Source organism: Salmo salar, chromosome ssa10, assembly GCF_905237065.1.
Source record: "Salmo salar chromosome ssa10, Ssal_v3.1, whole genome shotgun sequence".
NCBI lineage: Eukaryota > Metazoa > Chordata > Actinopteri > Salmoniformes > Salmonidae > Salmo > Salmo salar.
This window is the reverse complement of record NC_059451.1, coordinates 91318221-91335021: the sequence shown is the minus strand read 5'-3', so window position 1 is coordinate 91335021 and position 16801 is coordinate 91318221. Positions and strand designations below refer to the sequence as shown.

At 42.7% G+C, this 16801-nt stretch overlaps 1 protein-coding gene across 6 annotated transcripts in view; it reads left to right on the top strand.

Moving 5' to 3' along the window:
• The window catches only part of LOC106561156 (S phase cyclin A-associated protein in the endoplasmic reticulum), a 140549-nt gene that overhangs the window by 101827 nt on the left and 21921 nt on the right, over positions 1-16801 (top strand). For all 6 annotated transcript variants that reach the window (XM_045688220.1, XM_045688219.1, XM_045688216.1 and 3 more), the window contains 2 exons: positions 4812-4927; positions 16393-16516. In XM_045688220.1, the coding sequence (XP_045544176.1) occupies positions 4812-4927; positions 16393-16516 (240 nt within the window). The remainder of the gene's footprint in view (positions 1-4811; positions 4928-16392; positions 16517-16801) is intronic.

Below are 16801 nucleotides of genomic sequence, written 5' to 3'. Positions count from 1 at the left end.
CTGTAAAAGGGTTAGAGGCAGAGAATCACAGTGGAAAGAGGGGAACCGGCAAGGCAGAGACAGCAAGGGCGGTTCGTTGCTCCAGCCTTTCCGTTCACCTTCACACTCCTGGGCCAGACTATACTTAATCATAGGACCTACTGAAGAGATAAGTCTTCAGTAAAGACTTAAAGGTTGAGACTGAGTCTGCGTCTCTCACATTGGTAGGCAGACCATTCCATAAAAATGGAGCTCTATAGGAGAAAGCCCTACCTCCAGCCGTTTGCTTAGAAATTCTAGGGACAATTAGGAGGCCTGCGTCTTGTGACCGTAGCGTACGTGTAGGTATGTACGGCAGGACCAAATCGGAAAGATAGGTAGGAGCAAGCCCATGTAATGCTTTGTAGGTTAGCAGTAAAACCTTGAAATCAGCCCTTGCCTTAACAGGAAGCCAGTGTAGGGAGGCTAGCACTGGAGTAATATGATCAAATTTTTGGGTTCTAGTCAGGATTCTAGCAGCCGTATTTAGCACTAACTGAAGTTTATTTAGTGCTTTATCCGGGTAGCCGGAAAGTAGAGCATTGCAGTAGTCCAGCCTAGAAGTAACAAAAGCATGGATTAATTTTTCTGCGTCATTTTTGGACAGAAAATTTCTGATTTTTGCAATGTTACGTAGATGGAAAAAAGCTGTCCTTGAAACAGTCTTGATATGTTCTTCAAAAGAGAGATCAGGGTCCATTTTATAAAATAAACTCACCCAGTATTGTTTCCCATTTAAAATAAACTCACCCAGTATTGTTTCCCATTTAAAATAAACTCACCCAGTATTGTTTCACATTTAAAATAAACTCACCCAGTATTGTTTCCCATTTAAAATAAACTCACCCAGTATTGTTTCACATTTAAAATAAACTCACCCAGTATTGTTTCCCATTTAAAATAAACTCACCCAGTATTGTTTCTCATTTAAAATAAACTCACCCAGTATTGTTTCCCATTTTAAAATAAACTCACCCAGTATTGTTTCACATTTAAAATAAACTCACCCAGTATTGTTTCCCATTTTAAAATAAACTCACCCAGTATTGTTTCACATTTAAAATAAACTCACCCAGTATTGTTTCCCATTTAAAATAAACTCACCCAGTATTGTTTCTCATTTAAAATAAACTCACCCAGTATTGTTTCTCATTTAAAATAAACTCACCCAGTATTGTTTCTCATTTAAAATAAACTCACCCAGTATTGTTTCCCATTTTAAAATAAACTCACCCAGTATTGTTTCTCATTTAAAATAAACTCACCCAGTATTGTTTCTCATTTAAAATAAACTCACCCTGTATTGTTTCTCATTTAAAATAAACTCACCCAGTATTGTTTCCCATTTTAAAATAAACTCACCCAGTATTGTTTCACATTTAAAATAAACTCACCCTGTATTGTTTCTCATTTAAAATAAACTCACCCAGTATTGTTTCTCATTTACAGTCTCTCAACCAATCATCCTACTTTAGTGTACCAAACAGCATGCCATTACACCCTTTCAATATACAAACTCTTACTCAGTCTCTAAATGTTTACTCCAGCAGTCTTGTTGTGGTTTATCACTCCTCCCATACATGTAGATGCTGGTTTAGACTACTGAACAAAATGGAGACTTTGTTTACTCCTCACAGGCTTTCTTTGCAAGTGTATATGTTAGTCGGGGTCCAAGATTAAATGCATGTATGGGGGTGTGTCTGCCCTACTCACTCCGTCTGTAATATTGTTTGGGGCAGCCAGTTTGAGGCCAAAGACTGATTGACAAAGGGGCTGTCCTGTGTCACACCCTTTAATGAACTCCCAGCCAGTTGTTCTCCAGCGGCTGTTGGTGGGGCCAGAGGATCAGGGCTTTCCATTTCCCCTCCTCCTTTCTTTATGTATCTAATTAAAGTGGCTAGTGGGAGGTGACTACAAAGAGCTGTCCGGCTGGCCCTCCCTACCTCCCTTTCTCCCGCTTCTCTCAGCAGTGCCACAGCCACAGGAATTAACAGCTGCCAGCCTTCTGATTAGCTGGGGTAGTAATGGTCAGCAGGAGTAATAATTGGGTAAGATTCCTTCAGCTGTATAATTCATGTTGGACTCGACTGTCTCTGGCCTGCCCCCTCGCATTTCCTCATGTCTTCAGTCATGTTGGGGGTTTCTCTTTAGAAGAAATGTACCCCTCATCCTATTACACTGTCACCAGAGTGTCTAGCAGGCAGGGAGTGACAGGACACAGACAGATCACACACTGCTCCATAGGAACATGGAATGGAGGATTGGTGCTAAGCTAGATGTGGCTTGTTGAGAAGATGTATCAAATCCAGATGTTGTAACCATGGCTTTGGAACCAGAAGCCTGTTGGCTGTAATCAACATTTGGCAACAATAGATACAATAGTTACTACAGCACACGTCCTATGGAGATCTCACCTTAAGGTTGTTATACAGTTCCCAGTGTATTTCAATGGGTTATTTAATGATGTTTCTATGTGTAACTCACAGTAAGTGTACCTGAAGAAGTCCCTACCAGAGGGTTCTGTTTAACATGGCGTGTAATTTGGCTGTTATTGCAATTTGCTCTCTTTAGTTCTTTCAATTTAAAAGTTATTCTTCATTGATCGGGAACAAGAAGGCCTATTATTCCTGCTCTGCTTTACTGCCATCCACAGTACTGAGCCAGCGGAGTGTAAGGCTGTACATCCTAGATAGGAAGGGAAAGGGGGATACCTACCTAGTCAGTTGCACAACTGAATGCATTCAACCGAAACGTGAGGAACACCACAGAGGTCCACTCACTGATTACTATGCTGGTTCCTGCACCAAAAACACCAATATCTGATAGTGTTCTTTTAAGAAATGAATGATTGTGTATCTCCACACCAGCAGATGGGTCCTGTGTGGTAAGGATGGCATGGGTATTGCAGATGTAGACCACCTGAAGATGTTGGCTAAAATGATTGGAGGTTAATTATCTCCTTTCTTTGTTTCCATTGTCACAGCAGATCTATCTGTCAACAGGCTAAGACCGATGCAGCCGTCCCAGTCTGGCTTTACCGTCAGACAGCCAGAGCTGGGCAGGTCCTAGTTAACCCCTTTAAAAGACCATTTGATAAGACACCATGAAAGAGCTGCCTTTTCTCATTTAGCCCAGAAGCTTTTAGATGGCTGTGTTGATGGGTGAGTTAAGAGTGGGTTAAACCCAGCTCAGTGCTAGAGACCATATCGATGGAAACCGTTGGTAACCTACACAAAGGAGGTTGTTCTCTTATAAACAGCACTCAACCACACACATGGGCAGATTGGACCATGGTAGAGATTTCCATAATCCTCACTGCACATCATACGTAGGGCCTCTGGTGTTTTTTCAGTGTGTTGGTCCAAATCCCTTAACCCTAGCAGAGTTCAGTGTTTTTTGTCACCGGATCCTGCTGACTTGTGCCTTGGCAGTCTTTGTGAGTGACAGGTGAAGAGCTTATATATCATTTTGCAAAGCGCTTCCTCAATGTGTTCAGGCTTGTTGGCAACCCCTTCATCCGTGGAACTAAAACACAGTGGAGTGCCTGGATTTGAAGGCTGTCACACTACCTGGGAGACAGTGACCTCATTAGGTGTAGGAGGGACCCCCAGTGTACCTCCATGCTTGGTGTGGTGAGGTATGACTGTCCCCCTGGCTGCTCCCTCTGTGAGGAAAGCCTTCCATCAGCACCCACTCCTCCCCTGGAACCCCTATCCTCCCGGTCGACCCAGGCACTAACATGTCTGATAGCAGCCGCTTGCTCTGGGCTTTGGAGCTGTTGATTTATTGGACTGTGTAGCTGCAGCAGCATCTGACCCAATGCCAAGAGCTCTGACTCTCTTATCCTCTCCTTGCAACAGGGCAGGGCCCTCTTATTAAGGGCTGTTTGGTCTTAGATCTATGGACTGCTGTATTGACACTGTATTGTGTTAGACTAAACATGTTTGTTTAATGATGGTTTCAAGGCGCATTCTACTATACCTTTTAAAACTGCAATATGTAACTATTTGGGCGACCCGACCAAATTCACATAGAAATGTGAGTTATAGAGCTGTCATTCTTATTGACAGCAAGTCTAAGAAGCGGTGGATATGTTCTATGTGCTCTATTTCTATGCTTCCCATGCTAAAGTTGTTTTTGCGTCTTTTGCTTTCATTTTTTGTAGACCAGCTTCAAACAGTTAAATACAATATTTTTGGTTCTAGAAAATATATTTCACATCGGTTTAGATTACAATGATTCTCTACACTATACGTTGTTTTGTCACACAAACTGAAATTAGGCAACCTATTAGAATATTAGCAACCAGGAAATGGCGGAGCGATTTTTTTAAATGCAGTGTGCTAGGGTGCACTTCCTCTGTCAGAGTTGTAGCTCGTTTTATATTGGAATAAATAAATAGTCAATTCAGAATGTATCCAATACTCTTATCTTGATTGATGATTTTTTTTTGTAGTTTTTGTTTGATTTCTCTGTTCTCTACTTTTGTACAGTCTCTCCTCAGCGTGTGTTTGTGAGCACAGACCACCCTGGTGGTGTGTGTGTGTGTGGAGGTCTGCAGAGTAGCTGTCCTACATTGAGACTTGGCTGGACTGTAGTGGGGGTGGAACGCTGGGGTTGTGCACTTTTGAGATTTAACAGGAATGCTTTGGGGATCACTTTGTTTCAGATTTCATTCCCAACTGGGAGGTGAGGAAAAGAGAAGCTGGGTCCATACTGAGAGTAACGTGATACCTTGGTCCGTCCAGCTCCCTGTTACCTGAATGTGGTTCTTGTTCTCTCTCTCTCTACAGAACAATGCAGATCAAGTGGCGTTCCAGGTAGGCGGGGGACTCTCTGCTCTGGAACAGATTCTGCTGGTAGTCACTGCAGCCTCCACCCCCACCGCAGTCCCACGCATTCCAATCAAGTGAGTACCAGCTTTTACAGTCAAATACAGCTCACCTCCTCTCCAAACACACTGTCTTTTGATACTCTCTATTCATATTAGAGGGTTTTACACAAACTATGTGGTTGCTGCTTGTGGCTCTGAAAGGGTCATGGTCATTGGTCAACTCTCTGCCACCTCTGCTGAGACAGCCATGAGGAAGTGTACATTTCAATTACTCTGTTGTTTTTGGATAGAACGACCTTGTTCTCCCCATACAATACGACTTCATTAATCCATTGAAATGGAAATGTTGTATTTTTGCTGTGTTCTTATTTAATTCCAACCCCCCCTGACAGGCTAGAAACAGCACAGGGTCATCCACAGAGCAGCACCCACGGAGCAAGTTAGTCTCATTTAGTCTTCACAACCAGCATACGATATCCTGGCCTAGTGCTCCTCTCATGGCCTCATGAGCCAGCGTTTCACTGTCCGGCGTCCGACCCGACCTCCACTGAAAAACCATGAGCCTTTTCAGCTGCTGTGCACAGCCTCTAAAGACATGGTCCACACTCAGACTGTGTCCTCTCCCTGACCTCAGTGACAGCTCTCCTCTGTTTACAATTGGAGATGTGAGGTAACCTCAGCCTTTCCTTTTATTTCTCTGTTTATAGTCCTCGCATCTCAATAAATATCCTAAATGGATCATGAATAATAATGCACCATTTTAAAAAAAAGACGGGGATTATATTTTGGTCATCTATTTTGTATTCATTCTTTTCTGTTGATCTACAGAAAGGCCATGTGTCTAATCCATCAGACGGACTCTGTCGTGGTTTTGAGTTGTGGGTCTGGAGTTAGCGTGGCCTGCCAGTAGATAACCTCAGAGAGACCGCCATTCTCACAACACTGGGACTCTAATGGACTGGAATGGACTCTCTCCTTCACTTATTAGCATTAACTGTTTCCCAAACCTCCACTAATGGACAAACGTTACTTGTATTTATAATGCTTTTACGTATGGCCATTCGTGTTTATCGATTTATTTAAAACATTTTACTTCCTCAATCACTAATCCTAGAGAATTTGAAGCAGACTTCAGTATTGTGAGGAATTTGATTAACTTAAATGCGGGGAGAGGTTTCTACTTGTAGGTAGCTAGGAGTCTTTTGCTCACAATTGGACTGTTTTTGCTTGTTGGAGCTGAAGACCATACACACACTGTTGTTCCTATGCTTAAAGAGTTCCACTTGACATACAGTGCATTCGGAAAGTATTCAGACCCCTTGACTTTTTCCACATTTTGTTACGTTACAGCCTTATTCTAAATTGGATTAAATAAATGTTTTTCCTCGTCAATCTACACACAATATCCTAAAATTACAAAACGAAAACAGGTTTTTAGAAATGTTTGCAAATGTATTTTTAAAAGAATTACCTGAGTTACATAAGTATTCAGACACTTTGCTATGAGACTCGAAATTGAGCTCAGGTGCATCCTGTTTCTATTGATCATCCTTGAGATGTTTCTACAACTTCATTGGAGACCACCTGTGGTAAATTCAATTGATAGGACATGATTTGGAAAGGCACACACCTTTTATATACAACCAGTGTGCCTAGGCTACGTAAAAACTCTAATTTAAAAAACAATGAGTCTGATGCAACAGATCAGAACGTTTAGCTTCAAACGTTGATAAACTATTATTTCTTCACATTATAAGTGCCGCAATGCACACTAGACAGTAGACTACGCGCAAATGTTTCTTCCTTAATACAATTAGCAGGAAAACGGCACTGCACATGCGAGCGGTTTCCTGTGACAGTGATGAAAATATCCTTAGAAATGTAGGAGAGGAGAGCTAATGGGCTACTTTGAATCATGGTATTAATGTATTAAACGTTCAGGTTTCAAACAATTAAGCATATGTTTTCAAAATGCATACTGCCTCCAGCTCATTGCATGGTGTGTGACGCGCTGATGAAGCCTGCCTTCCGTTGCCGTTTAATGCCAAAAACAACTGGGATCTCGGAAATATCCTTCTTCTGTGCGTTCAAGACAAAACAAGCTCCTACTGGGAAAAATAGTTTTGAATGGGCTCTGTATGCTGTAGGCCTATGTGTGTGATAAATAAGATGCATAACGAATATACAATACACGGCCAATTTAATTCCACTGAATTATGCAAATATCCTATAGATAAGCATGCCCGGTCAAATGTATTTACATTGACTGGTATTTCCATCAATGAATATGCTAAAAAGTATTATTTTGCAATGGGATTTTTTCTTCTTCTCCCAGACAATTGGCCGGCGCCAATTTTATCTATCGGCTTCTCTATTTTTTTATCGTCCAAAAGCCGGCTATTACCGGCTAACGCAAACCATGGATCAGAGGTACTTATTTCATCCTCTACAGAACAGCTTACAGCTTGTCCAATCCAGAGCTGAAGTGTGCAATGTCTAGTGATAATGGAATGGCCTCCCAGTTACCTTCTTTCAGTACTCAATTACTTATTACCTTGTCTGAACATGTTGAGGAGAACTTCTCCAGAGTTTCTATAAATATGCATAAGACTGAGGACAAGTCCAATACACCATGAAGGGGCGACTCACTCCTTTGTAATCACAATTAGGAATGTTAGGATGCAACTAAAGAAAAGCAGAAATTAGTCCAGTTCTTGGTATGTATTTCACTTGATATATATGAATCAGTAGTGTTATACTTTTAACAGTATTTAGTGACCGTATTCATGATGTTGCCAATGGCAAAGCATGCGACGTGTTGCCAGGTCCTTTCTGGACAGCTGAATGGTCTAACCAGCACCTATGGTGTTTGTTGGTATTGATTGGCTCAGGTTGTGATAGGTTGGCTGTCTATAGACCGTCTCTGTGTGCTCTCTGTCATCTGTGCTGTAGAGTAGAAGGCCTGGGGTTGTTGCTATGCCCCTGAGTGCTATGAACTAGGGTCTGAACCTGGGATAACCCTCCTCCAGAGCATATCAATCCAGCCCCTCAGACACACCCAGACCACACTCAATGTAGTCCTGTGCCTGGTTAAACATGTATTACTCCACCCATATTCTATAAACAAAATAGGAAAGGTAAGGGAGTCATGTCGGGTCAAGGGAAGGGAATATTGAGAGCTTACAGGGGTGATGAGATACATACAACACAAGGACATGGTCTGTCTGTCCACTAATCACTATTGCTCATCTGGATGGCGTAATGGGCAGTGTCTGTGAGACAGACGCTAACCACAGCGCTCGCTACATTATCTGTTTACAGTAATGCTGCCGTATTGATCGCCTCCTCTCAGATAAGCTGAGTGATTTACAAAAAAGTCAACTGCAGAGTTGGAGATGCTCGGGCAATATTACCCCTCTGGGAGGCCCACTCCACCTCGTTACCATTACATTAATGAGCTAATTCCTTAGTGAGGCTCTGCTAATGTCTCTGTGTAACCCTGTGGCCACTGGATCCATGTCTAGACTAGCAGAGCAACAACTCTCATTAACATGAATATAGCAGTTTGTCGAATATATCAAAGATGTTAACGTGGCAAGTCAGCCATAAACTATATTTACTTGCATGTGAAAATTAACCTTAATTGGTCTGCACCTGGAGAGTCATTTTGTAGTTTTGAAAATCGTTGAATCTAAATAATAATAAATAAATAATCTCTTCCTAGTAAAGTTGTGTATTCCAATCTTAACGTGAGAGACTATTGCTAAAAATCCTTCAATGGATGTATATTTTTGTATTGGAACAGTGCAAGTGTGTGCTCTGTGTGCGCTGTGGGATTCTGAGTGGAGAGTGTTGTGTTCCCTAGGGGAGGAGGGGGAGAGCTGTCTAAAACAAGCTGTAAATGATCCCAGATCCTCACCAGGCATCACCTCTGCTCTGCTCTCTCTGCCTCTGGAGACTCTTATCTTCAGTGTCACTATTAGTATATGGTGAGGAAAATGTTTTGCCCCAGGCTGGAGGTGTGGATTAGGTGGGGGGTAAACTGAGGTGTCGTTCTGACCCCGTTTTTTAAAACTTTATCAGCACATCCTTCCTCGCTTTGGGGAAATCACTGTGTGATTTGATTAGCAAAAGCAAAGTTTCCATATCACTACTTTAACAAATCCAACACTTCTCAGACGTGTTAAGGAAAGATGGATGCTCTCTTCAAGTATTCCAACCTTGTGTCAACTACTGTGTTTTTATGGGACATGTCCCTGTGTCTCCCAGAAGGGGTCACTGGGGAGTAGAGAGGGGGAGAGAGATGGGACTGGTGTCCCAGTGATATCTGGGCTCAGCACCAGAGCCTGTCAGCATATGGGCCCCTCTCTGGGGCTGCTGGAGTATAACTCAGAGAGAAGACAAGCCAGCGTTAGACCAGACAGACTGGCCCATCTGAAGAACCAGTCGTATAACTTTGAGTTGAATTTTAGAGAATCGTTTATTCCTTTAGAGTAGGGAGAAGAGACAATTCAATATGACTGTGGTTGTGGTATCCATTTTATCTAAGTGATAAGTGGAACAGGGGCCCCTGTCCTACCTTGCTGAAAATAGAACAAGAGCTGCTTTATAGTTTTAGAGAGATGTCTTAACAGTGCAGTGGCACTGCTGTGCTAGGACACTGCATGTTAAAACACTATTGTAGTTGACCACCTCTGTCACATTACTGAGTATATCCTGTGAAATCAAAGCTGCTACCTGTGGTTTCCTTTCAGGATGTCGTTATAGGGTACGAGTGAGTGAGTGTGTGCTTGCATGTGTGTGTGATGCGTGACGGCTCATCAGATTTCTCCCAGTTTATACCCAGCCGGTGTGGCATGACAGGCAGAATGGACATCTTGGAAGCACTCAGTGTATCAGAAAGATCAACAGGAGAATCAAATGAAATGCCATTTAGATAGCAGTGAATGAAGGGATTGTTTGACGGTACCAGGAAATGGATTTGCTCCTCACCTTGTGTTTTGGCTTACACCATGCCCAAACCAGATACGCGCAAATTGATTTTGTCCCCCCACACCAAACGCGATCACGACACACAGGTTGAAATATCAAAACAAATTCTGAACCAATTATATTCATTTGGGGACAGGTCGAAAAGCACTAAACATTTATGGCAAATTAGCTAGTTAGCTTGCAGTTGCTAGCTAATTTGTCCTATTTAGCTAGCTTGCTGTTGCTAGCTAATTTGTCCTGGGATATAAACATTGAGTTGTTCTTTTACCTGAAATGCACAAGGTCCTCAACTCCAACAATTAATCCACACACAAAACGGTAAACCAAAACTTTTCTAGTCATCTCTCCTCCTTCCAGGATTTTTCTTCTTTGGACTTTATATGGCGATTGGCATCTAACTTTCATAATAAGGTGTATTACCACGACCGACCGACCTCAGTTCATATTTCAATCACCCACGTGGGTATAACCAATGAGGAGATGGCACTTGGGTATCTGCTCCTATAAACCAATGAGGAGATTGGAGAGGCAGGACTTGCACCGCGTTTAGCGTCACAAATAGAACAGACTTCTATTTTAGCGCTTGGCAACGCAGACGTTAGTTGGCGCGCGTGAGCAATGTGGGTGCAGTGATTGAATAACATGTATGTGTAAATTCATTTTGCAACATGAGTGGTGTGGTCAGCATGTTAGGATTTGATTTCTTTCCCTGAACACACATTTTCTTTGTTAAAAAGCAGGGATTCAACCTGATCTGGAAGTTGATCAGATTTCTGCAGCATTGCCATGGTCAGGCCTTACTGGGCACATAGGAAAAGCCCAGGGACATTGGGAAACGTGAGCTTGAGGTTCAGGTGGAACGATCTCCTGCTTGATAACCCAGTGACAAAAAGCATAAAGAGTCTTTTACATGGTTGATGTCCTGTTGTCTTTGCAAGATGGGAAGTGCTAGACTTCTGAAAATTGGAAACATCTATCTGTAAGGGGAGTCTACTTGGTATTGTCCCAGTACCCTAAACTATTATGCTGTTTCTGTTGTTTATGTCACTAAGAAAATACTGTTAAATACTCTTGAGCCCTAAGTGTCTCCTGGGGTATTTGGGCAGTACTATACTATGTGGGGGTGGGGAGGATCCTGACCTTCGCTTTAATTTTCCCTTCCCAGCCGTCTGTCTATCAGCCCCTGGGATACTCTATGGATTCTGGGATGGTTTAAACTTAAGAGTTTTAATTCAGCCACAGAGGTCAGTGACACTCCCAATCCCCCAGCCCCCCTGTTCTGTCCGAGCCGGTCGACCACCCAGGGTGATCCCCACAGGGCTGCATGGTGTAGGGCTGTCCCAGGTCAAGGTGTTCTCCAGTCAGTGTATCTCTAGTCTATCTAGCACTCTACACTTGTACATGTGTGAAATAGGACAAATATAAATACCCACCAAATAATTATGATTATTATTATTACAGTAACTCCTAGCCTAAGATCGCTGTGTGTCTATGGCCTCATCAGGCCAGTAGGGTGATCAGCTCTGCTGTGGCTGGCTGACTGGGGTTAAGCAGTTTACAGTAGGTGAGGAGATTACATTGCTAATTATCTACATCTCTCTAGGCCTCTTCCTCTTCTCTCTCGATCTCGTGCTTGGGCTCTCTCTACCTCGTTCTCTATACAACCTGTCAGTATGGGCCAGCAGTGGAACCTAATCCCGCGTCTACAAGATAAGGCTTCATTATTCTCAGATTAACAAAGTGCCCGTTGTGTCTCCTGCTGGGTAAAGTCTGGCAGGTGGAGCAGGCACCAAATGATGGGGTCCAGCAGTGGGCGTGGCACGCGGTCAAATGGGCAGCCCAGAGCTATTTAGGTGGAGGAATGCTGCCTGTTAGGGTGGATTGGCACTCGTGGGTCAACCAACACTATCTACATACTGCACGGTAACACGAGACGGACTAGCGTGGCACTTTACTAAATTGCTCCTCAAAATCATTGAGCCTGTCGTTCGAGGGGGCACAGCAACAGAGATTCCAGGAGACTGGATCATATCAGGTGTCATGCTAATCACGCCGATTTAGGTGGGAGGGAGCTGAAGACAGATCACTGAGATTGCTCATTGTATGAGCTGCTGTAAGGACATTATTCAAACGTGCCTTTGACATTCTCGCCATTTGTTTAAAGAGGGCTTAAGACATGCCTGATTATCTGTGTTACAAAGCAATTGCATGCTCATTACATGAGCAATTGACTGAGTCGATTGTGAGAAGTCGGTAGGATGTTCATAACTTCAGATCTGACTGTTTGGTTGAGTGTGTGTGTGGTGATTCGAATTAGAATGGAATGGATTGGATTCCTAGACTAAAATCATCATTGTAAACTGGGTGGTTCGAGCCCTGAATGCTAATTGGCTGACAGCCATGGTATACCAGGCGTGGTATATGCCATACCATGGGTATGACAAAACATTTGAATTTACTGCTCTAATTATGTTGGTAACCAGTCGATTAATAGCAATAAGGCATTGCTTCGTGCCTGACAGCCCTTAGCCGTGGTTTATTGGCCATATAGCACACCTCCTTGGGCCTTATTGCTTAAATATACACGGAACAAAAATATAAACGCAATATGTAACGTGTTGGTCCTATGTTTCATGAGCAAGGTACTAAGGAGTATTTCTGTCTGTAGTAAAGCTGTAGGAACAACTCATTCTGATTGGCTGGGCCTGGCTCCCCAGTGGCCCAGTCCTGTGAAATCCATAGATTAGGGCCTAATGAGTTTATTTAAATTGACTGATTTCATTATATGTTATATAAATTATAACTCAGTAAAATCTTTGAAATTGTTGCATTTATATTTTTATTCAGAATAATATCATTCATAATATATTATCTTCTATCAAATGAAATGCATGTTCTACGTAAGATGGAAAATGGTCTGCATACATTTGATATGTTGACATTTACATTTAAATGTGCCTTTAGATCCGTCTCTGTCCTATGGGTTTGTGAAGAGAATGGAAACAGTCGACAGCTGTTTTTCTCTCTAATAAGATTAAAGAAATGAGGGATGTGCCCTTTAATCTGCTGGTTAAGAGTGGCAGCCACCTGGGGACTGGCCTGTCCCCCCCCTACTCCCAACATGGATAATGACGTTCTGGGTAGGGCAGCCTCCACTTACGCATGGAGTAAAACCAGGGTGCTATGGTTGACAGGTAATTATAGAAACATTGTGAAGATGGTGTTTGCCTAATCCATTTCGGGCTTTGCTTTTGTAGCCTATTATTTACAAGTTATTTAATAAATATTGACCTTGCCTTTTTTGTCATGTTATCATTCATCTTCCATTTAGTAGTCTGTGTTTTAGGACTGCTCTCTTGCTCCCTCTCCTCATCATTTCTATGTCTTATAGATTTCCCAGGCCTTTTCATGTAGTACGATGTCAGTGCTGTAACAGGATCAGCCCAACCTGTCATTTTACCTTCCCTATGGTTTGACACCCTGTCTTGTTTAATTCGATAAGGACACCTTGCATTCCATCACAGTAACTGAAAGAATCTTCACCTGAAATGGCTTTTCTCCCTTCTGAGTCAGGCATGGGAGTGATAATAGCCTGGTGTCATCTCTGTACGTACAGAATGAACGCATTAAAAGCAGCACAGCTTTTCATTCCATTGGTTTGCAGTCTTTCCAATGGCGGAATTCTGTCACTGAAAAACGGACTTCTGGCTGAATTACTAAATTACGGAGAGAAAAAAGTAATAATTTGAGGCAGCCCCGGTGCTGGTCGGCTGCCCAGAGAGCACAGTTTGGTGGGGTTCTCACGTTACTTCACTTTAGCCCAATAGAGGCTGTGTTATCATTCCACTCAACCATGATGGCTGCCTTCTTCCACCCACTCCATTTCAATACTATTAATGGACAATAGAATTAATGTGGCATTTGTGTTTTTGAGCATTCCTGGAAAACAGATCTTATTAAGGAGGCGTTTGGCAGAAACAGGGATCAACACACCAAATCATGTTGTTTTGGTTTGCATTTTCTCAGGAATTTGTATATAAAATGGTGGTGGAAAATGATACTCATATAGTAAGGTGTTTTAAAAGTTTTAAGCAAGCAAACCACAGAGTTCTTAACCAGACATTGATGGGACTATTTGGATACTTTCCCATTACTCACAATGTAATACTTCTCACATTCTCACCACATTCTATGTCTGACAGCTTTACACGACAATGTCAATAATGATATGGAACAAATGACAGATCTCCCCACTAGCATATGAAACAAGACGAGCCATTTTGGTCATGAGGAAGTTATTGACAGACCAATCCACCTAGGCCTACATCAGTCTCTGATATATTCTATCTAAATGCCAACTAGGTTGGAGTGGAAATGCGTTGCAGATGTGAAGGTTGCGGGAGATATCAAAATGTTTACAAGTTGAAATAAACATGGCCTACTTTAGAATAGAAAAGCCAGATTCCATTCTTCCTCAGAGCAGATAGGACACGCCACTCTTCTATTGGCTAAAATATACAGATGTCAGAAAATATTAAGTGATGAAACAAGGGGGAGCAGCAGTGGGAGCAGAATAATTCATCAGTTATCTGTGGCATGAATCTTCTCATGGGGTTTGTTTAAAGCAGACATAATACAGAGGCATGCTCCGCTCTGCCTGGCTGTAGCCTGCCTTTAGGCTCTGAGCTGAGGAGCTACTGAGAGGAATGGCCGTATCGCCACAGAGGAAGCACTGCAGGATCAGACTCCAGATTGGACTGACTGATTCCACCCAGCTCCGCTGGTTATGCAGATCTCTTGTCTTATTACTGTCCCTAGCTCTGGATAACCAGTTGACTAGTAGTGAGGGGGTAGAGCTATAAGTATACTGAACAAAAATATAAACGCGACAAGTGTTGGTCCCATGTTTCATGAGCTGAAATAGAAATTCCCAGAAATGTTCCCCACACTCAGTTTATTTCTCTCAAATTTTGTGCACACATTTGTTTACATCCCTGTTAGTGAGCATTTCTCATTTTTTCCAAGATAATCCATCCACCTGACAGGTGTGGCATATCAAGAAGCTGATTTAACAGCATGATCAGCACCTTGTGCTGGGGACAATATAAGGCCACTCTAAAATGTGCAAGTTTTGAGGGAGCGTGCAATTAGCATGCTGACTGCAGGAATGTCCACCAGAGCTGTTGCCAATGAATTGAATGTTAATGTCGTTTTAGAGAATTTGGTAGTACATCCAACCGTCCTCACAACCGCAGACCACATGTAACCACGCCAGCCCAGGACCTCCAGTACCAGCTTCTTCACCTGCGGGATCGTCTGAGACCAGCCACCCAGACAGCTGATGAAACTGTGGGTTTGCACAACCAAAGAATGTCTGCACAAACTGTCAGAAACCGTTTCAGGGAAGCTCATCTGCATGCTCGTCGTCCTCACCAGGGTTTTGACCTGACTGCCGGTCGACGTCGTAACCGACTTCAGTGGGCAAATGCTCACCTTCGATGGCTACTGGCGTGCTGGAGAAGTGCTCTTCAAGGATGAATCCCAGTTTCAACTGTACCGGGCAGACGGTATGTATGGCATTGTTTCGGCGAGCAGTGTGCTGATGTCAACGTTGTGAACAGTGACCCATGGTGGCAGTAAGGTTATGGTATGGGCAGGCATAAGCTACGGACCACAAACCCAATTGCATTTTATTGATGGCAATTTGAATGCACAGAGATACTGTGAAGTGATCCTGAGGCCCATTGTCGTGCCATTCATCCGCTGCCATCACCTCATGTTTCAGCATGATGATGCACGACCCCATGTCGCAAGGATCTGAATACAATTCCTGGAAGCTGTAAATGTCCCAGTTCTTGCCTGCATACTCACCAAACATGTTACCCATTGAGCATGTTTGGGATGCTCTGGATTGACGTGTACGGCAGCATGTTCCAGCCAGTATCTGGCAACTTCGCACAGCCATTGAAGGGGAGTGGGACAACATTCCACAGGCAACAATCAACAGCCCGATCAACTCTATGCGAAGGAGATGTCGCTGCTGCATGAGGCAAATGGTGATCACATCAGATACTGACTGGTTTTCTGATCCACGACCATACTTTTTTTTTTTAAGGTATCTGTGACCAACAGATGCATATCTGTATTCCCAGTCATGTGAAATCCATAGATTAGGTCCTAATTTATTTATTTCAATTGACTGATTTTCTTATATGAACTGGAACTTGATCAAATCTTTGAAAATGTTGCATTTTATATTTTTGTTCAGTGTAGTTGATATGACTGGGTTTCTGAATTATGCTTACCTACTCTTACATCAATGACAGTATATGCTCTCAACCCTTCCAAAGATACATCTGTGCCCTTATGAAACCACAAATCTGCTAGGGTGTGTTTCTGTTTCCTGATTACTTCAGATAGCCATGTCAATGCCTGGGGATGAACACCTACACTGTAACACTAGTGTTGAATTCTACCTTGAACTATTTAGTTTGACTTCTGACAAGGGATTCATCTGGTTCTCCCTCTGTTTTTCTCTCTCTCCTCAGGTCCCTATGTGCTGCTGTAAACATATACTTTCTGGCATGCTCTCGCTGCCACCTCAACTGCTCCTACGTTCTCTTCAGCAATAAGGTAGCCTCCCTCATGGACCTGCTGCTGCATCAGCTCACAGTAAGTGTCTTTTCACCACACCATAAAAAACATGACCAATTACTATCATTATTGCTATGATGGCATTACATTAAATGTATGTTCACTTAAACAACGCATGTATTATTCAAAGATGTTATTTGTATGGAAATATAAGTCCCTGAACATTGTGTAATACTTCCGAAGGTTGAATGGCATGATCAGAACTGTAGATAGTATTCCCAAGGACCAAGCTGTTTAATGAATCCCTCCCAATGTCTCGGTCTATGTAAATTCTCCTGACTACATGCAACACTGTGAGTGCTG